General features: G+C 43.6%; 1 protein-coding gene across 2 annotated transcripts in view; it reads right to left on the bottom strand.

Moving 5' to 3' along the window:
* Positions 1-550: 550 nt before the first annotated feature.
* The window catches only part of LOC146854882 (sodium- and chloride-dependent GABA transporter 1-like), a 510,325-nt gene continuing 484,015 nt past the window's right edge, over positions 551-26,860 (bottom strand). For both annotated transcript variants that reach the window (XM_085652291.1, XM_085652290.1), the window contains one exon: positions 551-1,208. In XM_085652291.1, coding sequence (XP_085508417.1) covers positions 1,101-1,208 — 108 coding nt within the window. In that variant the 3' untranslated portion in view covers positions 551-1,100. The remainder of the gene's footprint in view (positions 1,209-26,860) is intronic.

The following is a 26,860-nucleotide window of genomic DNA, read 5'->3' as shown; positions in this document are numbered from 1 at the left end:
CTGAGGGTTGTGATGTGCAAAGGATACATGGTGACGGCACATCATCCTGGACAGTCCATCACACGGGACTCGTCACATTTCAAACACCTACCCCACCAGCTCCTACACCTACCAATGAGGCTGTCCCGTCTGACAGTCCAGATCAGGCATCAGAACCTGAATCATGTGTGCCTGAACTGAGTGCGTCTTAACTACTTCCTGTCACTTGAGCTGGTCGAATGTTGCGAGTGCCTCGGCGACTCATTGAAAAAATATAATGTACCTGTTGTTTGTACTTTTTATTTAACAAAGGGTTGTGAAACTATGTGTGCTAGGACCCTTGTGGTTCTGGGTAGATTCCGTAGAGGAAGTACATAACTGGTTGGAAGATATTAAGGTGTGGTTATTAATTGTTATTACATAATCAGTGAGCAGAGTGAGATTATATGCTGGAGAATAAAGACATACAATTCAGAGCTCCATGTGTGGTGTTTTGATTTGCATACTCCCAGCAGGAGAGGAATCTACAGCATACATTAAACATAGAGTGAAGCTCCTCCCTATCGCCAGGATGCCACTTGTGGCCAGAATGACTTTACTGGTCTGCTTGATGTCCAATTCATTGACACAAATTACTTAGTGCCATCTAGAAGACATTTGACATTACTACACATTGAAAACATTACATAGTTATAAGATAACAGCAGGACCCAAATAAGGCAATCAGCACTAAGATGGTGTGGGCAAAACATTAAATCAACTGTGAGGTTGATTTTGGATTACAACCTGCAATATTTATTAGTGTACACATAGTAATGTAATATACTCATGTGACCTTTATTAAAAATAGATCAAGGAATTAATGTTTGAGGGGAAATGTAAACAACAATGTTTATTTATTTCCAAATCTGCAAATGTAATTTGTTTTGAAGTGATTCACACCGATGGTAGTTACTCTATAAACAGAGGACATAAGTTAGGGGGTTTCTTATCTGATGGAAGTGACGATGGGAGCGAGTCTCAGAAAGCTGACAGGATAGAGGAGATGATCTTTGAAAAGCACCAATGGGTAGCAGCTAGGAATCAAGTTCAAAGTTTACTTTTTTATTTTCAATTTCTGACTAAACCACAGTGGGATCCGAGCCCTTTCCATTCTGCAGGCTCTTCAGCTTCAGTTCATTCTTGTGAGCATTGTCCTCCACTCTGGGCTGTGTCATCTGTTGAAAGCGCTGTCCAGGAAAACACAAATGAAAAAATGTAATTTACTAAAGCTAATGTATTGAAAAAATTTGAGAAACAAGCATTTTCTACTTTACTACATGTTATGAGGAAAAACGTTACCTGTCCATCAGAGATTTTGTACCTCAAATTGTCTAAAATGTCCTTTGTTATGGTTGCCACTTTGCAAGTATGGAGCCCTATTCACAAAAATAGGTTTGTATGAATAGATCTCCTCACATGTAGATCTGAGTAACATCTAGGTGTAAATATTCACATGAATGAAACTCACCATTTTCACATGTAGATTTACACCTTGAGTGGACTTGTGAGTCTCCACACTTCTCAGATGAGGGGTTGGAGATTTTACAAATCAATGTATAACTAGAAAGTTATCATTTGTTACCTTCTGCCTCTTTGTGGAGATCTCTGCCACTGGGGTGGAAATCAACTCCGGGCAGAGATTTCTCCATACAAAGTAATTGGAAATTGTAAGAAAATTAACTTTAAACTAAAAAATAAAGATTGTTTATTTTATTAAAAAGATTAAAACACATTGCCTATCTCTTATTCATCTAGATCTATTGCAGTAAAAAGAGACAACACATCTGTACTAAAACATATTATTACATTTTAACATAATTATTTTTTTATAAAATCAAACTAAATTAAATAGCATTTGTACATCCCCCACTACTTAGAGTATCATTTATTTTGAATGTGTCACAATCGTGGATGCAAGTTATGTATTATTTTATTTGTATATTTTAATAAGTTACCATTTATAATTTATTTTATTAAAATGTTATTGGCATACATTGTAATTTAAAAAGAATATTTATTAATAAACATAAAATGAATTAAATAACGATTAATTCAAAATGTTATTTAATAATATATTTTAGGTATCTCCTTATGAGTTAGTGGTATTGTCTGCCTCCATTGATTGGTCATGTATGGTGCATGACTTTCTCATAGGCTAGGCTGCACTGTAGCGTATTTTATCAGTAGGAGAGCTGTAGTAAAATTGAAGAATATTACTCTCCTTTCAATTTCCCCTAACCCCACCAAGTTAGGAGTAACTTTCACCATTTTCCAACCACTCTCTTTTGTCCCTTCTTAATTTACAACTAGGTTCTAAATCTAAGTGTGTGACCTCTGCCACCAGGGCAGATATCTCCATCACTAGGGTAGAAGATATCCAGACAGAAAAGACAGGAGTTGGAGGCAGAGATCTCTGGCTGTAAGTTTGTGAATTATATTATGAAGAAGGTAAAGCAGTACTACACAATGTATTAAAAAATATTGGCATACATTGTAATTTTTAAAAGAATATGTAATAATAAACTTAAAATGAATTAAATAATGATTAATTAAAAATGTTATTTAATAATATATTTTAGGTATCTCCTTATGAGTTGGTGTTATTGTCTGCCTCCATTGATTGGTCATGTATGGTGCATAACGTTCTCCAAGGATAGGCTGCACTGTAGCGTATTTTATCAGTAGTAGAGCTTTGGTAAAATTGAAGACTTTCACTCTCCTTTCAATTTCCCTTAAGCCCACCAAGTTATGAGTAACTTTTACCATTTTCCAACCACTCCCCATCGTCCCTTCTTAATTTACTACTATGTCCTACATCTAAGTGTGTGATCTCCGCCACCAGGGAAGAGATCTCCATCACTAGGGCAGAAGATCTCCATACATAAAAGATAGGAGTTGGAGGCAGAGATCTCTGGCTGTAAGTTCGTGAATTATATTTTGAAGAAGGTAAAGCATTATTACAGTATGTATTCCAAAATATTTTTGGTAAATAGGTCCGATGGTATGCAGGGTCCATATTTTGATGTGAACTGTATGATGAATTGAACGTGGAAACTAAATTGTATTCATCCTTCTAAGATAGACCCCTTTTGATAAGGCTTGAGTTTTTCTTTTCTAATTCCCCTGTCCCCCAAAAAAGATCCCTACATATTATAAGAAGGATCACCTCATATGCAGTCTAGTCCTAATATCTTTTGGCTTACATGACAAGATTTGGGAATGGCTATAAGGAGATTTAGAGGAAAAACTATGGGAGAAATTAATCTTCCAACTCATTTAAAATGGAGGCATAAATGTTAAAAGCAGAAGAAATCTAAAATGTTGCCATTTGCTAACAAAATCGTCTCTTGCTTAGATTCAAAGTGTTGACATTGCTATTGATGGAAGATGGAACAAGGTGGTAGGTCAAGTGTAGTGAAAAAATCTATACATATCTAAACTGACTATCAACCAGAACTCGTGGGCCCAGATTATGTGAATCCTTAAAAACTTCATGTAATAGGGATTATTATTTTCCAAGTTAAAGGTACTCAGTTTACTGAACTTTGAAGGATGCAAAGCTGAGCTGGATTTTCCATAATTCAAACGAATGAAGTGTTAAACACAGCAGATCTCAGAAGTGAGGTTTTAACTAAATCCCCGCAGCTGGGTTGAAGCCAAAACTTGGGACATACAACACCCTTCTTGGAGTCTAGTCAATGCCATTTATTTTGTATGCTTGAAGGTTGAAGGTTTTGTCTTGATCATGTTAAACATCTCTGTCATATTTTATCTCACGAACTAGCCCATACTTTTAAGTAGACAAGCCAAGGTAGATACTCTACTGTGATTCTAGTCATTTTAAGCTATCGCCCTTAGAGGCCCTGATTACAAGTGGACCAATCAATTCTGACCCATGCATGAACCTCTGTTTTCGCACAGGTCGGAATTACATGTTTGGCTGTATTTAACGCATCCATTAACTATCGGATGCATTAAGTGCAATAGCTGTGATTAAATTTTGGGAGGTTGAACCTGCTGATATTTAACAGGGGAAATTGTACGGTATTTACTGCACCATGCTAATTTTGGTGTGCTAAACACCAAATTCCGCATGTTATTCCCCATAAACTTTGGTAGGTTAGTTATCGCACACGATAAATAAAATAACTTGCCCTTTGGTATCGTTATTTATCATGTGAGACAAAAAAAATCCTAAACTCGTAATCAGGGCCAGAGTGTCGCTTGGCATGTACTGCTCTGAGTAAGATTTTCTTGTGGTGCCTTTCAAGGTTCCCCACTTCATCCCGTATTCCTAAAGCTTTATTTAGGTCTGAAATTCCAGACGTTCAACAATACCAATGTGGCAGCGCAATCCTGCATGACAATAATTAGTTCTGTATGAAATGATCTAAAAATAATTGTGTCTCATCTACAGAGCATGTTACGGCATGTTGGTTGCACTAAAATTATTAGCAATTCAACTGCTCAAAATGAAACTTATCGACTTAGAGAAGATTTTAACTCCTTCAACTACAGAACCCTCCACAACCGCGCTAACTCCCCTTACTCCGACCGTAATAACCCCACTAACTACAAACATTGCAGAACTACCCCTCTCTACTGCCATATGCATAGGCCTTGCCACTCCCCGAGCCATCTCTCCCCGTCCGACCTTTCGGACCTATGCAACTCCAAACATACTAGCCCATCAATCAGCAGTCCTCCTTCCCCCTACTCTAACATCCCTGTTATTCTAGGAACCAGCCAAATCCCCTCCTCCCCCAGCTCCCCCAGACCCTCTCCTCAACTCACCACTATCCACTCCTGCCCACCCCCTAAAAGTTTCCCCAAACCCCTCGCCTGCATGCTTGTGAACTGTCGTTCAACCGTTCGACATGCCACTGAAATCTATGAAACCATTGACATCGTTTTCCTCACTGATACCTGGCTCAATGACCACTCAACGAGCATACTTGACCTACTCTCCCCCCCTGGATACTCTATCCTTAGAAAAAACAGACCCAAAAAACAGTGGGCGGGTAAGCCATGATCTTCAAAAACGAACTTCAGCTCACCCTGGTTAACAATTCTGGCCACACCACCTTCGAATACCTTGAAGCCACACTAAAGATACAAGGTTCCCTACCAATCCATCTACATAATATCTACCACCCTCCTGGAGATCCTCATCCCTTCATTGATAAACTATCCGACCTTCTGACACAATCCTCAATATCCAACTCATAAAATCTCTTCCTGGGGGATCTCAATCTCCACTGGAACGACTCCAATGATCCCACTACCACCCTCAGCACCAATCTCCTTGAGATTAATGACCTCATACAATTAGGCCAGTCCCCAACCCATACCAAAGGAGCCATCCTGGATGCCATAATTACCAATAAGGATTTGGCCTTCCTGACCAATATCATCCACATCAACTGGTCTGACCACCACCTCATACTGTTCAACATTGCCACCACGACACTCCCCCCCACTGTAATCAGTAAACCTAGGAAATAGACCAGAAATCTAAAACGTATCCCCCCTGGTGAACTTGAGTCCAAACTCCAAGCCCAACTCCTCCTCACTCCTCTTTCTCTAAATGCAAATGAGCTTACAGAACACTATAATAGAGCTGTCACTGATGTTGTAGACCAACTGGCCCCGCTCAAACTTGAAAATCAAAGAAACATCCCTTCCAAATCATGGTTTAACTCTGTGCTCAACAACAAAAGACGCTCACTAAGACTGATATAAATAACTTGGAGACAATATCCCTCACATCTGGCACTCCTCAGATTAGCTAGATCCACATACGAGAAACACATTTTTAACGAAAAAGCATCCTTCTCCCGTACTCATCTTGATTGGGCCAAAAATAGACCCAGAGAACTGTTCAACATTGTTCATAACCAAAGCTCCCCCGCACCCCAAATCCGATGGCTTTGACTGCTAGATGTGAAGAAATTGCCCACTTCTTCTCGGATAAAATCGCAAAAATAGATCAATCCTTCCTCCTTACCCAGATCCCAACCAACTCCCTACTTACACCTGACTTCACCTCCAAAGCCCTTGACACATTACCCACCGCCCCGATCCCTCCTCGCACTCGCCCCTTCCTCTCCTCACCTCTACTACTACTCACACATACCTACTACTACACCCCCCTAAACTACTCCCCATACCTACCCTCAAATACACCACCTGAAACCATCCACCCTAACTCACAACCAAAAAACAATGCCTCTTGGCATAATTTCCTCCCTGTAACTGAGCACGAAGTTCTGAATATCATTGCTAAACTCAACTTTAGTGGTGGAGGCAACTGTCAACTCCACATTTGATTATCGCAATTTGTTCTGTATTGGTCTCATACTAGATTCATCAGCCACAGAAACCCAAAATGCCACTGTCTGATTGGTCTCCAGCCAGAATACCATGTCACCCAGACTAGACACACCCTTCGCTGGCTATACCAGGAAAGTGCATTTTTTGTAGGGTTGGCAACCTTATCCTTACGTGTATTCATGAACGTGTCCTAGACTGTCTGGAACAGCAGCTCATTCCATCTCATAACATTTGTTCCATATTCCTGGTTTAAACTTATCCCTAAAATTGCAAGGACCTTCTCACTTAGACCCTCAGATAGAATATGCTTTAAGAGTACAATGAATCAATCTCCAGTCGGTTCATGGATCCCTCTTCCAACACCAATTTATGTTACGTTAAGCTGTTTCGTAATGTTATTCCATATCACTTTGTTATCCTGCGGTCTGATATTTTACATTATTTCATGGTATGACCTGTTGTGTTATGTTAAATAATTTTATCAAGCATAGGTATACTATAACTGGTTTCATGGACCTATAGTAAATGAGGCGGAAAAAAGACCTTCTCTGCTCAAAAAGCTGGAAAAGGATCCTCATTTTATTTTCAGTCCTGGATTTAAATTGATAGTAAATTTTTATGCATTTCGTTTGCTTGGCCTTCACAATATCTATAAAGCATTTTGTATAGGACAAGATGCTTAGAGGAGCAATAAATCAAGAAAAACGGGTTCCAGTGCCTGATTAAAAAAGAAATTCACACACAGAATCCCGTAAAGCAGCTATGAATCTTTATACAAAGGGGCCCATTAGGATCTCGGGCGGATCGCCACCGCCTGCATAGAGGTGGCGATCCACCCAAGATCCGTCCCCACCCGCCACCCATTTCCCCCCACCATATTACTATGGCGGGGGGACCGCGGCGGATGGAAAGACTGTCCGCCGCTTTTCCGCCCGGTCAATAAGTCGACCGGGCGCAAAAGAGTTTAATATGGTGGCGGTGTCTGTGAGACACCGCCAGCCATATTACTATGGGCGCGGAAACATGCCTTTCTGTGGCGGCAATGGGCATGCGGGAATTGCTTGCGGGGGCCCGTTGCGGGCCCCCAGGGACTCTGGGGGGTGAGGGGTGCACATGGGGGGTACCTATGGTACCCCCCTGCATTTCAATAGACAACATGGCAGGCACCGTGCGGTGCCTGTCACGTTGTGCACTGGAATGTGCAACATGCATTTTAAGCATTGTGGCGGGTGGTGCTTTTAGCACCGCCCGCCGCAATGTTGAATATGCGGGATGCACCCGCCACTGTGGCGGGCGCATCCTAATTGCCCCCATGGGACCCCCGCCCTTATGGCGGGTGGTCCCTCTTCACGTCGGGATGTGTCCGCCCGCCATCCTAATGTGCCCCAAAATGTTGCTGTCGTCCCGCGGACTACCAAGAAAGTGAGCAACTAGTCTGCCGGTTGCCCGCTTTATTTAAGAACTCTCAGTCTCACAGAGGAGCATACACTTGTGTGATGGGAGCTTGTCCTTCAGTTGTACATGTGCGACGTGGGTTCCCCGTCACTCCTTAATACATCGCTTAATTGTCCCCTCTCGCCATAATCCTTGTGACGTCATGACGTTACCAATCCACCATAGGGGTTCCCGTATTTAGTAACAAGTGTTGCAAGGGATGGTTATATCGATGAGGTGTGTGTTTGTGAGTGTACATGTGTGCGTTCGTGTGTGAGCGGGCGCACAAGAGAGATACAGAGAGAGACAGAGAGCGAGCGAGCGAGAGAGAGAGAGAAAAAAAGAAAGAAAGAAAGAAAGAAAGAAAGAAAGAAAGAAAGAAAGAAAGAAAGAAAGAAAGAAAGAAAGAAAGAAAGAAAGAATATATTTTTCGGTGTGTCTTACTGAAACTTAAGTTATACGTTTTAGTACACAAAAGCAAAAATGATTGCCGTTGTCTATGCTTGTTCTGCTTCCCATTAGTGCCTATCAAATCTGGAAGAATTATGTTATTTTATTCTGTGCCGAACCAGATTATACATAAGGGATGCAGGCACAGTGATTGGTCAATGAGGGTTTTTAGAGGTTAGTGAAACCTCTGAATAGTGATTCACTAACAATTCACTATGCTGTGTACAAAGGTAGATTGCAAGCCATAACATGAGACAATTCATGATAATAAATAATGTTAGGCGGTGCGGGCGTCACCCAGTTGAAGGGCAAGGGACAAGGAAGGTGAAGACTGTCCAGACATCATTTCCCTCACCTCTGCTAACTAAATTTCTATCTATTTCTATCTAGACCCGTTTTGGATAGATGCAGGATTTTCTGTAAGCAGTTTGTTTTTGGTGGATATTGTTTCATTGGCTTACCAGCTATTTATATATTTGCGTTCCGACCAATCACCTATTGCCCTGAAACACCCTCCCCCGGCACCTCAGAGCATCACTGTCGCTCCAACAGTTCAGGAAGGACCTCAAGACCTGGATGTTCCACCAATAGGAACAGGTAGCGTGATCCTGCAGCAGGACCCCACAGTGCCTCGAGTCCCTCATGGGTGAAGCAGCAGCGCTATACAAATCCTGATTGATTGATTTTAACGATTTGAATGACTAAAAAGGCACTGTTCAAGTGAGCATCATCATGGCACGCCCATCTTGACAGTCTGACGGATAGAAGATGTGTTTATCCTTCCCTGTGCCCCTAAAGCTCTCACAACCCTGGAGATGAGGCTGGCCACTCTAATACCCACAGCCGGTGATGTTACCGAGGATGGGCTGCAGGCGTCAGGGACAAGGGCATGGAGAAAGTAGAAGGATAATGGCGCTATTATCCTCTAACGTTCTCCTTGGCTGGAGAACGTCGGCGGGAATTTGCCAAGTGATTTTGATTAAGCGACCTCTAGCGCGCGTTGCGAACATCTGCATTCAAGTCACTGATCCATCTTAAGTGGTCGAAATTGCATCACGTTCATTCCTGCGAGCACAAAAGGGCAGGAGGCTATGACAAATAATTTAGTATGCACTACTGAAGATCATACTTGATGTCACAAATTTGGATTTTGCATAAACCGATGTTAAATGCTGCATATTGAGAGCCGCCTGAATGATCCCAGGTACGCGCGCTTACAAGGCTTGTTACCCTTCAGCCCTGGTGCATCGGCCCTGTCTGCTCCAATACGTCAAGTTTCAGTCTCCCCAGATGGAGCCCTGATTCCTTTGGAAAAAACAGCAGATTAAAACGTGAAGGAAATTGCTTTATCAACCATGGAGATAACATATGCAGAAGCTGCTGCCTCTGTGGGCTCAGGATCAGGATAATGCCATGGCATGGCAGGACACAAAAGGGCATAGTGAGGGTGAAGTGACATATCATCCAAGTCTGCGACTCTTAACCTGGGGTCCGCTGACTACTGGGGATCCACCACACCTACTCAGCGGGTCTGCGACTGCTTAGAAAATTAAATAACATTAACAGACTGGTAAGGGCATATACATAAAAAAGGAAAATCGAAAACAGAAATTTTAAAAACTCTGAAAATATTAATGATGTTTAAATGGGAGGTTGGAAATTAGGACAGTATTATTATCTTGATTTGTGGGGGCAGTGCAGGTACAGCAAAAACAAAAAAAATCTTTAGTGGTCTCAACTGAAGCCGCAACAAAAAGAGAGTGTGCATTAAATGTGAAAAAAACTAGTTATTATTAGTTTAGCATTTTCCTTCTGTTTTTAGAATAAAACTAAATTTCGAAAAGCTACAACGGTCCCCTTAAAATTAAAGTTTCAATTTTCGTAATAAATACAGTTTTCAATGTTTGTATTATTTTGTTTGTTTGTGAAATAAATACAATATTTAATAATTTTTTGTATTTGTTTGATGCGTACTGCTTTCTGTAGTTTTGTGTATTGCTTTGACGTTCACATGTAGAAGTTGCTCAGGTGGGTTTCCTTGGCTTTCAGTAGTGACTCAGTGAGGGTCCACAGAAGTCCATCAGTTAGGGACTGGATGATGCAAGACATTAGTTTGTTTTGCAGTTGCTCAATTTAGCAGTGGCAAAGTGTCTCCCTGCTCGGATTAATGTAATAGCAATAAGGAACAGTAATGATTAGTAATGCACCTGACCCCTTTTTTCCAGTCTTTGCACTAGTTCAATGTTAACCAGCACAGTTTCTGGGGCCCAGGGATGCATACATGGCATTGAATGAAAGCTATCCTCACTAAAGTGGCACAGGAATACCACAGTCAGTATCACCACTAAAGACCAACATGGCCACATCTATGCCCCGCAATTCTGAGTTTGGCTGCTGGAATGGGGAGTAACATACGGAGACTGGTTCTAATTCCCACATGTTATTCCCGTGGGTGATTTTTCTTCATCCTTTGAGCAGGAGACATACTGGAGTGGCACCTCACGAGCTGCAGCATTCCTGTCACATGCATGCATGGCTTGTAGTCCAGGTGCGGCCGTGGCTTTTGTTAACAACAGTCTGAATCAGTGCCAGAGAGACAGAGATCATCACTGAATGGAGGTGACAGTCGAGTAAGCTACATTAGCTTATTCTAGGTTTGTAATGTTTTTCTGAGCTATGTTTCAGGGTTTGAGGATGTTTAAGGCACTCATGTATAGCTGCACACTAATTCGAAGCACAAACACTCCCTGGGACTTCCAGGGTTTCCTTCTGGTTTTTGTGCCCCATTAACTCCCTCATTCGAAACAAGCCTCTAATGCTCTTAAAATGGATAAATGGCCGGTAATCGGGTCCTTGTCGCTGTTTCCCTCCCGGAGCAATACCGGCATTTCATGGAATTATTAGGACTACCTCATACCTCATATCCAAGGCGACTCGTGCAGCCTTTTGCTCTGAGGGAGTTTTTTGGTAACGAGGGGCAGTTATTTCCAAAAACACATGAAATATTTGAAATATTGAGGACATTGCAAATGGTAATGTAATACCGTACCTGCCATTTCTGGAATATTTTACAGCTGGGGCAGACACAGGGACCAGCACAGAGTTTGGGATTATGAATGCTGCACGTCTTCTCATCGCTGTTCTTACATAGCCTTAATAATCTGGCTATCAATTGCCAGAAAATGTCTAATAATGTCTGCCACCAGCGTCCATTGCATTAGAAGGTACATTTGTAGGAAGGAATATGCTCCCTGTTTGTTGCTTTTTGAGTGTGATGCTGTTAGGACACCCCACTCGCCACACTTGCACCAATTTAGGGGAGAGGATGTAGCCTTACGGCTAGAGCGGTTGATGTCAAAGTTCGAGTCTCGGCAACGATACTCAACATCCTGTGATTCTGGGCAAATCACTTAATCTTCCCCTGCCTACCAAAAATGAATGTGTCCTTGTGAAACTAAACTGGTGCTTTGTAAAGCGCTCTGATACCAGATATCTTCGAGTCTAGTTCACGCTATACAAAACTCATTAAAAGAAAAACTCCTAATATGGTTACATGTGGGTCCGCAGTGAGCGCCGCAAAGGGGTTCCTACTCCATCCATGTAGAAAAAAGAATAATCTACGCATTCTAAAACTCATAAGGACTGTCCGATTATGATCTCGGTGGGAAAGCCCTCCATCCGAGTCAGATCCGGAGGGTTTTCCGACTGAGCCGTGCCCCAGGAGTCCGACTGAGCGAGTACAATGCAGCCGTATGCTGACGGACTTGGGTCGCTCGGACTCCCATTGAAGTCAATGGGAGCCGGTCAAACAACGCGTACTCGGGCTGCCATTGACTGAATGGGTACGTTGCGAACAAGGGCGCCCCCTGTAGTGTGTACACGTTGGTGCCATCCGCACCGTACATGCATGTGTAAGGGGGACCCTTGGGTCTTCCCCTGTGACCGATTCGTAAGGCTATGGGTGAAGGGGGGTCCGACGAGGACCCCCAAAGTCCGCTTCCCGGTGCGTTTACATGTCGGAGACTCCGACTCGATCCGGCTGTCCAAATCGTGCATCATATTGGCTCGGTCGGAAATCGCCTCTATTGCATGGCACGGTTTGCTTACGGACGAGACGTGCTGAGCGGTTCGGACCCGGAAACAAGTCGGTCGGCGATTTCGCATTTCTCGCATCGTGTACTTGCTCGCTCGTACAGCTGTACGAGTCAGTCGACAAACACGCATACGGCTCGTACTTTTTCCAGCCGGATCGCATTCGGAGCCCTCCCAAGCGAGATCGGAATCGGCCCCTAAGAAGAGTAAAAAAAAGAAAAACAAGGCAGTAAGCCTTTTCAATCTATGCACCCAGAATCTGGAACAACATACCTGTATCCATCAGGACCACCTCAACACTGCTTCAATTTAGGAAAGGGATGAAGACACACTTCTTTAAAGAGCATTACATCACAGGGCATTAACAGTCCACAAACCAGCTACCTCTCTTATCACTAGTTGACTTTATGCTGGACTTTGACCGTGTACAGCACTACCATGCCTTTTGGCTAAGTTCATGCTATAGAAATCCTACATATATACATACATACATGCACAACATACACAGATGCAGACATATATGCATACATATATACAACATACGTACATAAAATACTTGATTTTAATTACAAACTATACATATCTTTTATAAATATTTTATCCTGGATCAAATGGGCTTGCTTTTAGGGGCCTAATTATGAGATGCCCTTTTGCATAGGCTGCATTGCCTTTCACCTGGAGACTGTGACTGCTCACAGGACACAACTATAGCCCTAGCACCTCAACAGCAAATAGGTTGTTGAGGGGCTAGTGGTTGGACACTGGATCCGCCTCTGGATGAAAGAAAGGGGACAAATCAGGTCCAGTAAACTAGATTCTTCTAGTTATTCTTTATTTCTGAGAGGGCCCTCGTGATCCACCTCGTAATTCGCAGTAACTCTGACCCCAGAGTTGCCGGTAGTTACCAATACACAAGGTGTCGCTAACTGAGATACTGAAGTGAGTTAGCACCCACCTTGTAATGCGGACCATAAGTGCAAGATAATTTTTTTTATACTCCATTGTGCCCTCACCTCTTCATCAACTCCTGCAGAGCAAATCCTTCAGCAAGTTAATGAGTGAATGCAGTCTATGCAAGAACATTTCTGCTTAAACATGTCTGAATCTGCCCAGTCTACTGACTTGTGGGAAATTATATGGAACATCTTACACCTCTATCAGTTGTTCCATATGACGTGGTCAGTGGACCCTTACTGCACTGTATGACCGCAGTATGACCGCAGTAATTAGTCTGACTAAACAAAAGGTGTGCTTTTTTCATAGCTCTCAATTATGCCTCTAAGTGATGAAACCCAATTTTGGGAATTAGCTCAGTTGTAATAACATTGCGAATTCAAATAAACATGGTGGTATTAATGTGATTTTTACTACTTTGCTTTGTTTTGCCATAGATAAAGGATTTCACTTACAAACACTTGACAGTATGAACGTGGTTTATGGAATTAGGGGCCAGATGTACTAATATACAGGCCATTAGATGCAGTTGCAAGTTGAACACAACTTTTGCAACCAGTGTTTTTTGTATGAATAGATCGGCAGAACGACTTTCCATTGACTGCAGTGATACGGATGGTGGGCAGCAAGGATCAGCAGACCACCATCCCTGTCTTTGCATTCCAAAATGGGATAGTCTTTTTAAGCAGCCCTATGTGAATAAATGAAGAAGGGCTGCTTTTTTCCCTCCATTTTTAAAAACACCGGCAAAAGTGGAAGCACTGCCTACTTCCCCTGAATTTGCCACCCTGATTCCCATAATGGGAAGGGATGGAAAAGGGATTATTTCCCCTCTGTGAATCAGTTGCCATCCCAACATTGTAGTCAGTTATTGATCACTGATTTGCAACCGAAATGACGTTTGCAAACATATGATACATATGTTACCGAGTCATAGTTTTGAAGCAACACCCAAAACAAGCCCTTTCCAAATTGTGAATCAATTTGAAACTCAGCCTGTGATTCAGGTTAACTTTCCCATATTTCAAAATGAGTTTGCAACTTAAGAAAAGTGATTTAACAGTTGTAAACCCGGCAATTTAGTGATCTGCTGAGTTTGCAACTGCTAAATGAGTTGTTACTTCCGTCATTTCGAAATCCATAAAATGTTCCAATAAAACAATACTCTTACAAGAAGCACACAACTTTACCAAAGATCATCAGATACTAGTTCACCTATACTGAAACAGTTAAAAGACAAATAAGAGCTTTCTAGGATCAGTGCATTGTTATAATCCTTATCAAACTAAGAAATGGGGGCCACCGCCCATCACTAAAGGTACTTCCGCCCACAAGTTTATCCCACAGAATGGCCTTCATTCTTTGCTTCGATGCCCTGAGGATTCAATAGGCCAATTCCTCAACTGTGGGCGGGGTCCTTGCGACTGTTAGTAGAACCACTGTCCTTCTTACAAGTTCCTATGGCGAGAAAGTAATACACTCGCCCTTTTGCGTCTGGAATTGTGCTAGATGCTATTATAGTGGCTACAATTGCCCCTCTATTGAATATTAAAAACTAAGGGAGTCATTGGGATGGCGGAAGGACCACCACCGCCAGGCCGGCTGTGGCGGTCCTTCAGCCATCACCAAGCGTATTACCCACCGCCCAATTACAATTAGGATGATGGTGGGTACCGCGGCGGACGCAAAGTCTGTCCGCCGCTTCACCGCCAAAGGCAATCTTACCGATTGCCTGGCAGTCGGTGCAGGGCCCCTAAAATGGTGGCGGTGCCTAGCAGGCGCCGTCCACCAAATTAGGATGTGGGTATTGGAAAGGCCTTTCCATGGCGGCGATGCCGCCATGGAAAGGCTGGCGGGGATTGGGTTTGGGGGCCTGTTGCGGGCCCCTCTTGTTGGTGGGGGTGTCGCTGCACTAGGGGGGTACCATGCCCCCTGCATTCACCTGCACTGCGTGGCTGGAACCGCCTGGTGCCTGCCATGCAGTGCAGGGAAATGCAGTGCATGCCAATTTGACATTGCGGACGGTGCTGCATCCAGCAACACCGTCCTTAATGTTAAGGGCCCGGGATGTGCCCGCCAGTATGGTGGGTGCATATTAATATGCGTGGTGGGACTGCCGCACGTCTGGCGGGCGGTCCCAGCACAGCAACAATGGCGGGCGGACATCAGTCCGCCCGCCATCTTAATGAGCCCCTAAGTGAACTATGTCTCTTCTTCCAGTAGTGGCCAATATCTTGGCATGTTTGGTGGCCTCTCTGCTCCATGAAATCTTAGAGCACTCATAATGTGTACATGGCTTTCAAGTGGGTTTTCAAATGCACTGTAGAATGAGATCAGTACTGAATTCGGTGCTGGATGACCTAATGATGGCAGTTGATCTCAGCAATGTCTCTGTTCTGATTTGGCAGGGCCTACCAAAACATGTCACTTGACATTCCTGGTCCTCACCATAGATGTTTTCAGTTATTCCCGACTGGTCGATCCCACCTGTATCTCATCCAATTTGTATATCAATTGCTCAGCAGATGAACTATGGTGTCCCTCAGGGCTCGTTTTTGTTCCTTTGGGGCCTAATATCTACTTGGCACTCCTGGTCTTTCTAGGCTGACGATATTTAGAATCTCCTCAATTTAAGGGGAGAGTGGGGATACAATGTTGCAGCGCTTCATTCATCCCTTACATGTGTTTAAAATTTAAAGGGAAAAACCTTTTGCAATGTGAGACTAAAAGAAGCCGAGGCACTGGGTGATGAGCAGGGGTAAACCTGTGGGACAAAACTCTAGGTGCCCAACTATGCGATCCTGCTCTAATCCCAAACAGTGTGAGAAAACTTTGAATTTTGAGGCTCATGGAGTGCAAGTTAATTTCAAATGCTTCTTTCAATTAAATGTGTATTGACCAAATATATCATGTCTAGAGCATTATAAAACTATGGTAGGCCAGTGCTTCATTTGTGCCGGTGGCTGCCGATGGGAGCCACTCATTGTTGGGGACCTGAACTAATGTTTCCTCATCAAATATTTCCCTTGGTCAAGCTGCAAAAAAACACAAGTGGAAAGAAGGATGAAGGGAAAGATGAAAAAACCATCACAACGGGAGAAAGCAGGAACCTGCAACAGTGAGATAAAGGGCAGAGAATATCTGGTAGTGGATTGAAGAGGCATGAGGTGGAATACAGACTAACAGCCTAGGCATTTGGCATGGAGACATTTAATAGCAACAGCCAAGGTTTTCTGAAAAGAGATTTGTGCACCGGCATTCACTCTTTTACAAATTAAGCACTGTAGTAGGTGTTACTGTTAGTTCCAGGCTGGGTTACGGCAATGCACTGTGTCTTAGATTGTCTAAGTACTTTTTGGAAAAGCCACATGTCTAATATAATAAATGTTCTCTGGTGATCAACATGCTGGTTCACACATGCTACTCCTTTATTGCACCAACATTGTGGATGCTGATGGAAGGCAATCTGGTATGAGTAATTTTGTAAAGCTCCTGTGATTTATGCACTGATCCCTATTTAAAGGGACAGACTACTTATTGGATCTACAAGACGTCTGTTTGCTGTTTTCCTGAACATTTTCTTTAGCACCAAGGAACCTGTATCTATGTGAATTATAAACATACGGTTATATCCCTTTCTTTGACCATAAAACACATTAACTGAGACGGCAAATTTATTCATGATGGCTGTCAAAGGTATATCCATATGCCAGGTCTTAGATTCCTCCAGAATCTCCTCACGGCAGGACACTCTAACAACACATGGAGTCTATCTGCACAAAACAACAGTTTGGAAAATATCGCTACATTTATTTTGCCCATATTGCTTTATTTATTGAACTGAGAGATCATTGTAGATCAAAATTATGCAAAAGTACTGCATTCAATATTTTGTGGCTGGTTTGGGATGTGTATTTTGACAAATAAATTAACATAGCCTATGGTTACTTGGTCTTTGTCCACTCTGAAGAGCAGTTGGCCTTCTTTATAATGCAGTACTACTATTGTGTAAACTGTGATCAGACTGGTCCACTTCAGGGATGTACTAGTTATTTCAGGGTTTCATGACAAATAGCTCCACAGGTTTTTCATAAGAAAATCCTAAAATCTGTAAATACTTTAACAGCTCTTTTGAGTATATAGCAAACTTCTCAAATATGGGCCAGGATTATAATTTGAAATCTTTAACGTGTGATAGATTTTCTATGAAGAGGTCACGTTTACTGTTTACAAATGAATCTAGAAAAATACTCAGAATATGTAAATTCTTATCAAAAGCCAGTGTATCGATGGTCATTCAGAATACCATGTTTCTATATCATTTCATGTCTTCCTTCAAAAAAGCATTACAATTTAAATTGATTTTCTTGAAATACCACAGATCACTCTATTCAGTAGCCTTATATATTTGATTTTAAGACTATAACAAGGCAGGGTCATGCAAAAGAATCACCTTTCATTACATACATCACACATTGCCCTAAAGCAGCTGAATTCTTCAAGAACACATGCCACTTCATGAAAAGGACTTTAAGAATTTTCCAATTTATCTGGGCTTCTTGTAACAGTATTATTGGAAGGTGGTTTATTAGCAAAGGCAGGTAAGTACCTACACTTAGTAATAACCCCACAAGCACAAATATGGTCCAGTTAAGTTCACAATAAAGTAAGACAGGTGTGTAAAGCATTTCAAAACACTAAAACATTAAATAAGACACAGAACGTAATAAAAAACTAACAACAGTTTGTAAAAATAGAAAATATTTTTATGATTAAAATGACACCAAAATGACAAAAATGCAATGTAGGGAACATGAGAATGATACACATTTTTAAAGATTATATAGATTCAAGCTCTTAAAAGCCAAAAGCCAACCTTAAGACATCTGGTAGCACTGGACCGGGACAAAGTCAAAGTTTCAGGCTAACCGCGTGGGTCGGAGTTTACAGGCTCCGCTTCAGGTCAGCTTGCGAGTTGATGATAGTGGCTTTCTTCAGCACAAGGCTTCAGTGAAATCCGGGAGATCTTGAAGCTCCAGAGTTTTCAGCATGACACACCTAAATTTCAGGCTGGGTCATGGTTTGACGTTGGAGGCTTGACTCTTGACGATGGGTCAGTCAACTTATGGAGCTTTTTCACAACAATTCTCCAAAGGATTCCAAACGTCTGGATATTTTTACAGAGCATCATTTTTAGCCTTTGAAGGGCCCACAACATCAGCCCAAGGTTCCAGAATCTCTGAGTTTCTCCTTGGGCAGTTGGAACTACAAGACCCACAATGCACCTGACCAAATCCTTAAAGGTCCAATGAACACTATCCAGCTGGGTTCTTCTTGCTGGAGTAGATGCGGGTGGAGCTCTTTTAACCTGTTGCTTTCAGGGAGTCCACTTCTCAAACTCTTAGAGTCAGGCAAAGTTCTTCTATTGCTGAAGCCCAAAGTGTGCAGAAGGTGCAGTCCTTCGCAGTGCAGTCCTCTTGGTGCAGGACAGGAATTTAGCAGGGCAGTCCTTCTTCTTCTTGTTTCTTCCAGGCAGGGATCCGAGTTGCTGAGTAGCTCTCCCATATTTATCCAGATTTCTGGACTGACAAGCAGGGCTCTCAATGGGGTGCAGGGTGCCCCCCTCAATCATGACAACTTACCCTGAAGTGTGGCATATTCTTGTCCCAGAAAACACTCTTCTTTCCAAAGCTAAATAGAAAAAATCTCTTCTGGAGCTTCAGGTATGGCTAACCCACCCTAGAGGTGTGGCTAACATCCCCTAACAGTCCCCTTCCAACCCCACTGCTAATTCAATTACAGGGGCTTCCATCTGGTTGGGGATGAAGGGAGAGGGGGGTGGGCCTGGGTCCTGCCCTAAGTGTCTTTCCCTCTTTGAAGACCAGTTTGGCTACCAAGCCCCCTTCCTGCCTTTTGCTCTGCAGCTTGCAGATCTCGTCCCAGCAGATGTCTCTTTGTATCCTTTCAGGCCACTTTACACCACATCATAGAGGTTGGCTCAGCCTGTCAAAGGCTGTCCAACAGGAGAGGCCACTCTACAGCTGGATTCAGGCACATCAGAAAAGCAAGTTCTATAACATGTTTTCTGTCATAGCTATAATAAATCCAACCTTGGCAAGTTGTTGGATTTATTCTATTATTTAGAAAATTTGAAGTATCATTTTAGCACACTCCTGTCAATAGTTAGACTGTATTAAAGTTTAATGAAGCCTTCGTATGTTAACCTATGGAGCTAATGCACTACAATGGGGAAAACAAAATTGGCAGTTTTTGCCTCACCAGGGTTTATAAAACATTTTATAATGTCCATGCTTATTTTAACATAGCACCCTACCCTTGGGACACCTAGGGTAGACCTTAGCGGTGACTTATATGTAAATAATAAGGTTATAAAACATTCGAAGTACCTTTAACCCCTTCGCTGCTAGGCTTTTTCCCCCTCTGTGCTAAGCCTTTTTTTGGCTATTTGGGGTAGTTCGCGCTTAGGCCCCTGTAACTTTTTGACCACATAAGGTATCCACGCCAAATGAGCGTCCTTTTCTTCCAACATCATGGGGATTCTAAAGGTACCCAGAGTTTGTGGATTTCCCTGGAGGGGACCCAGAAATTAGCCTAAATACAGCAAAGTTTGTTTTTTTTGGGGAAAAATGGGAAAAAAGTGCCGCAAATGAAAGCGTCTGGGTTTTTCCCTACAAATGGTATGAAAAAAGGGTTTGTGGGGCTGAAATCATAATTTTCCCACCTTTTAGGGAATGACAGACTTTTGTCAGAAAACTAAAACATTTTACAGTTTTGCCATTTTTCTGGGACATAGACTATTTTTGCTATTTTTTGTGCTTTCAACCTCCTTCCAGTTAATGGTAGAAATGGGTATGAAAGCAATAATGGATCCTCGAAAGCTATACATTTTAGAAAAGTAGACAACATTCTGAATTCAGCGAGGGGTCATTTGTGTAGATCCATCAAGGTTTCTTTATAGAAACTAACAGTTAAATATAGAAAAAAATGAAAATTAGTTGAGAAAAACAGCCTTTTGTGTCAACGTTTTCACCTGTAACTTCTTCCAAATATGACAGCTCTTAGAATGCAATATACCATTACATCCGCTGGTCCTTACTGGTTGTGGGGATATATAGGACTTGTAGTTTCACCAAGAACCCGACGAACCCAGAGCCAAAAACTGAGCAGCAACTTGCAATGGTTTTTTATTATGTACAAAAATCCGATTGGCCGCACTCTGCTAGTCCTACCAGCGTGTTACCCCAAAGAATTGTGGTCCATGAAGTAGCGTCGGCGGGTACGCCTATGCCAAAAGTTTAAAATGAAAATGAGTGTCGCGTTAGCCATCCCTGGTTTTTTATTATGTACCGGGTATATAGCAATTATTCTGGGAAAATGTATACATGGAAAAATCGGTATGAAAGATACCTATGTATTTCTGAAATGGGAACAAAATATAGAGTTTAGAAACAGTAGATATTTGCACCTTTCCAAAATTGGGAATACTCATACTAGCATGAGAATTATTGGTCATTTTTCAAAATGACTTCTTTTTTACCCATTGTCTTTCATTTGGAAGGCAGAAATGCATCGAAAGTCAATAGGTAATACCACTTGCTTTACAAATCTGAATTACCCTATGTTCCCGATAAAAATGGTACCTCACTTGTGTGGGTGGGCATAGTGCCCATGACAAGAAATGGCTGAAAACGCAACGTGAACACACCACATTTTCACAATGAAAAATGACCCTTTTTTTGCAAAGTGCCTAGCTGTAGTTTTTTAACCCTAGCTCTGCCGACACCTAGGGAAACCTAGGAAGCCTATACATTTTTGAAAACTAGACACCTAAGGGAATCCAGGATGGGGTGACTTGACTGCCTCTCACCGGGTTCTGTTACCCAGAATCCCTTGCAAACCTAAAGAATTGTCAAAAAAACACATTTTCCTCACATTTCTGTGGTGGAAAGTTCTGGAATCTGTGTGGATCCACAAATTTCCACCCACTCCGTGTTCCCCAAAGTCTTCCGAGAAAAATGGTACCTCACTTGTATGGGTAGGCCAAGTGCCCGCGGACAGGAACCGGCGCAAAACGCAACGTGAACACACCAAAATTTCACAGCGAAAAATGACCCTTTTTTGGCGATGTACCTAGCTGTAGTTTTTTAACCCTAGCTCTGCCGGCACCTAGGGAAACCTAGCAAACCTATACATTTTTGAAAACTAGACACCCAGGGGAATACAGAATGGGGTGAATTGACTGCCTCTAACCAGGTTCTGTTACCCAGAATCCCTTGCAAACCTAAAACATTGTCAAAAAAAACAAATTTTCCTCTCATTTCAGACTTCTGAGAAAAACGGAACCTCACTTGTGTGGGTAGGCCTAGTGCCCGTGACAGGAAACAGCGCAAAACGCAATGTGGACACAGTGAAAAATGACCCTTTTTTTGCAAAGTGCCTAGCTGTAGTTTTTTAACCCTAGCTCTGCCGACACCTAGGGAAACCTAGGAAGCCTATACATTTTTGAAAACTAGACACCTAAGGGAATCCAGGATGGGGTGACTTGACTGCCTCTCACCGGGTTCTAGTACCCAGAATCCCTTGCAAACCTAAAGAATTGTCAAAAAAAACACATTTTCCTCACATTTCTGTGGTGGAAAGTTCTAGAATCTGCGTGAATCCACAAATTTCCACCCCCCCCGCATTCCCTAAAGCCTTCTGAGAAAAACGGTACCTCACTTGTTTGGGTAGGCCTAGTGCCCGCGGCAGGAAACGGCGCAAAACGCAATGTGGACACACCACAATTTCACAGTGAAAAATGACCCTTTTTTGGCAAAGTGCCTAGCTGTAGTTTTTTAACCCTAGCTCTGCCGGCACCTAGGGAAACCTAGTAAACCTATACATTTTTGAAAACTAGACACCCAGGGAAATCCAGGATGGGGTGATTTGACTGTTACCCAGAATACCTTGCAAACCTAAAAAATTGTCCAAAAAACACATTTTCCTCACACTTCTGTGGTGAAAAGTTCTGGAATCTGCATGGATCCACAAATTTCCACTCACCCCGCATTCCCCAAAGTCTTCCGAAAAAAATGGTACCTCACTTCCGTGGGTGGGTCAAGGACCCGTGACAGGCAACGGCCCAAAACCTTTTGAGGCAACATCAAAATTACCTATCACAAACCAACCTGGTTTTGCAAGGGGGGGTCCCATGAGTTTTTGGCCCTGGGCTCGGCGACCATCTAGGGAAACCTACCAAACCCACACATTTCTGAAAACTAGACACCCGGGGGAGTCCAGCGAGGTATGGCTTGCGTGAGTCCCCTAACGTGTTCCTACCCACAATCCCCTGCAAACCTCAAATTTAGCAGAAAAACACTTTTTTTCAGAAGAGTCTGTGTGGGAAAGTTCTAGAATCTACGTGGATCCACAAATTTCCTCCCACCCAATGTTCCCCAAGGTCTCCCGATAAAAATGATACCTCACTCGCGTGGGTGGGTACCACGACAGGCAAGGGCCCAAAACCTATTGAGGCAACATCAAAATGACCTATCACAAAATAACCTGGTTTTGCAAGGGGGTTCTCATGAGTTTTTGGCCCCGGGCTTGGCGGCCATCTAGAGAAACCTTCCAAACCCACACATTTCTAAAAACTAGACACCCGGGGGAGTCCAGCGAGGTATGGCTTGCGTGGGTCCCTTAACGTTTTCCTACCCAGAATCCCCTGCAAACCTCAAATTTAGCTGAAAGAATCACTTTTTTCTCTAATTTCTGTGTGGTTAAGTTCAAGAATCTACGTGGATCCACAAATTTCCTCACACCCAGCATTTCCCCAGGTCATCCGATAAAAATGATACCTCACTCGCGTGGGTGGGTCAAGTACCCGTGACAGGCAAGGGCCCAAAACCTATTGAGGCAACATCAAAATTACCTATCACAAAACAACCTGGTCTTGCAAGGGGGTCCCATGAGTTTTTGGCCCCGGGCTCGGCGGCCATCTAAGGAAACCTACCAAACCCACACATTTCTGAAAACTAGACACTCTGGGGAGTCCAGCGAGGTATGGCTTGCGTAGGTCCTCTAAAGTTTTCCTACCCAGAATCCCCAGCAAACCTCAAATTTAGCTGAAAAAAATCACTTTTTTCTCAAATTTCTGTGTGGGAAAGTCCACTAGACGCCAGGGATTTTTTGGGGCAAATTTTAATTAGGGTGGGGGCTGCCCAAAATGGGCATGCCAATGCCCTCACCCTAATTAAAATTTGCCCATAAAAATCCCTGGCGTCTACTGGGCATTTTGCCCCCCGGGGGGCAGATTGGGGGCTAATGCCTCCATCTGCCCCCTGGGGGAGCAGAAAGGCTGTAATTTTTGTGGGGGTGGGGTGGGGCATTGGCATTCCCATTTTGGGCAGTCCCCCTAATTCAGATTTGCCCCAAAAAATCCCTGGCGTATAGTGGGCTTTTTGCCCCCCCGGGGGCAGATTAGGTTCTACTGCCCCCATCTGCCCCCCAGGGGGGGCAGAAATGCTGTCATTTTTGCAGGGGGGTGATGGCATGGGCATGCCCATATTGGCCAGCCCCCACCACTAATTAGATTTTTTTTTAAAAATCCCTGCTATCTAGTGGCCTTTCTGCCCCCCAGGGGGGGCAAAAAGACTGTATTTTTGCGGGTGGAGCGGTGGGTGCATTGGCATGCCCATACTGGGCAGCCCCTACCCCTAATTATAATTTAAAACAAAACCCCTGGTATCTAGTGGGCTCCTGCCCCCATCTTCCCCCTAGGGGGGGGGGGGGGCAGAAAACCTACTAGACGCCAGGGATTTTTTTGGGCAAACTTTAATTAGGATGGGGGCTTCCCAAAACAGGCATGCCAATGCCCCCACCCTAATTAAAATGTGCCCAAAAAAATCCTTGGTGTCTAGTGGGCTTTTGCCCCCGGGGGGGGCAGAATGGGGGCTACTGCCCCATCTGGCCCCCAGATGGAGCAGGAAGGCTGTAATTTTTGTGGGGGAGGGGATGGGGGCATGAGCATGCCTGTTTTGGGCAGCCCCCACCCTAATTCAAATTTGCCCAAAAAAAATCCCTGGTGTCTAGTGGGCCTTTTGCCCGCCCCCCCGGCGGCGCATATTGGGGGCTAATGCCCCCATCCTTCCCCCAGGGGGAGCAGAAAATCCACTAGACACCAGGGATTTTTTTGGGCAAATTTTAATTAGGGTGGGGGCAGCCAAAAGGGGCATGCCAATGCCCTCACCCTAATAAAAATTTGCCCAAAAAAATCCCCGACGTCTACTGGGCTTTTTGCCCCATGAGGGGCAGATTGGGGGATAATGCCCCCATCTGCCCTCCAGGGGGGCAGAAAGGCTGTAATATTTGTGGGGGAGGGGTGGGGGCAGCCCCCACCCTAATTCCGATTTGCCCCAAAAAATACCTGGCATCTAGTGGGTTTTTTGCCCCCCCCCGGGGGGCAGATTAGAGGCTACTGCCCTCATCTGCCCCCCAGGGGTGCAGAAATGCTGTCATTTTTGCAGGGGGTGGGGGCATTGGCATGCCCATTTTGGGCAGCCCCACCCCTAATTAAAATATAAACGAAAATCCCTGGTATCTAGTGGGCTTTCTGCACCCCCGGGGGTAGATTGGGGGCTACTCCCCCATGGGGCAGAAAGACTAAATTGGCCCAAATTGTTATGGGGGAGCAAAGGCACTTGCCCAAGGAGCTGCTCCCCCCTCCCTGGTGTCTAGTGGGTGGATCCCTGCTTGGGGATCGCCATCCTGGGGTGATCCCCAAGCAGGGATCCTCTGGGGTGATTCTTTCCTTTCCAATGATACCTCTCCCGTCTTTCTACGTGCTCAGGGGGCTGAGATAGACCCCTGAGCACGTAGAAAGTGAAACTGAAATTAACCTAAAGGCTCATTTTAGTTTCGGTTTCTGTGAAATGACGACAGCGCGAGGTGCGCGCTGATCGTCCTTTCACAGAAACCAGGGAGGGGGCCTCGGGAGCTGGGGAAGCTCTTCCCCAGCTGCTGAGGCTCTGGGGGAGAAAAGGAAATTCCTCTGCTGTCTGCAGCAGAGGGATTTTGTGTCCCTGTCCTCATTACAGAATGGTTCTGTCATGAGCACAGGAGCACCGATGCTCATGACGGAACCATTCCATCATGAGCATCGAAGGGGTTAATTCCAAAGTCAAATGTGGACATAGTTTTTTTTTTGAAAGCGGACTGGGCTAGCTTTTAAAGTGACAGCAGGCAACAAAGCAGTGAACACTGAAGTGCATTAAATCTGCTGGGCCTCTAACCCTACATGCACTAACATATACTAGGGGCTTACAGGCAGGTTATCATACCAATTATAATTTCACCTAATTACCATATACCTTTTAAACAGAGCACTGGCCCTGGGCCTGGTTAGCAGGACCCAGGGCACAATCATATTCAGTAACCACCAATATCAGTCTAAACATTGGGGTGACCAGGGCAAAAATGACTACTTTCTCACAAACATAATATCTTTGTTTTTCTTAACTGTTGTTCGAACTGGTACCATGAAGAGGAACTGTAGCACAGCTTCAAGAATGTGAATCTGAGTATCGGAGTCGGTTCAATATTTATCACAGCCAATGGCCCTAATTCATGTTATAATCTTCTCTCTGAATTTTTTCCCGCAATTGCAGTAGAATCCTGGGAAAGGTTATTGAATTTCCTATTAATAGTTAGTAATTGTTATGCAGGAAAATGTGGGATTGCCAGACTCAAAAGAAAGGTAGCATTGATTCTGAAATTTGTGATGGTATCATACAATTAATATACCCATGCATTTACATTGTAAACACCAGAAGTATAATTAGGATGTCTACTTCTCTAATTGCCTACATTCCTATCCTTTAAATGCCGAACTGGATTGCATGCAGTTTAAGCAGGAAATGCATACCTCAGTGGGCAGGAGAGTTTTGGAAGTTGAGGTGGCGGTGTTATCCTGCAGTCTACCTTTCAGCAGCTTTGAACACTTATAAAGCCACTTTAAGGATGCTGACTTAGGCTTAAAATACATACTGGATGTAGTATGTACAATGTTCATCCCATTATCTGGTAACATGCGGATCTGGGTGGTGTGTTTTGCAAGCAGTATATGCAGTTAATTAGTGTCTGATGACTGGAATGCCATTTCTTGTAGAATGCTGCATGCACAACATATGTGGCAAAAATCTTTAGCTGGAACCACACCACTGGATTCCATTGGGTCGCAGGCTAGGATTCCCCTTCATGGGCTGGGGAAGCCGCGGTCGGTAGTAGGAGTAACTGCAGGGCGGTGACGTGGGGAGGGGCAGGGTGGGGGAAGATGGATTACGGAGGTTTACAGGTAAGTTAACATATACATTAATAAAACGAATTTCGTTGCGTGCACTGCATCCCCAAATGCGACGCAGTGAGTTATTAAATGAGTATGTAGTATGAATATTTTCTTAAAGACACCCAGCTTGATTTGCTGGAAGGGAACGTTGGCAGAGCAATCCGGGGCTTGCGTGGCAGCATAGATTTCTGGAGCACGCTCCCACTATCCAGTGCTGGGCGAGTAGCGCTGTTG

This window comes from Triturus cristatus, chromosome 4_1 (assembly GCF_964204655.1).
Source record: "Triturus cristatus chromosome 4_1, aTriCri1.1, whole genome shotgun sequence".
In the NCBI taxonomy this organism is placed as follows: domain Eukaryota; kingdom Metazoa; phylum Chordata; class Amphibia; order Caudata; family Salamandridae; genus Triturus; species Triturus cristatus.
Note: the sequence above shows the minus strand (reverse complement) of the source record. Positions and strands in the feature narration are given on the sequence as shown.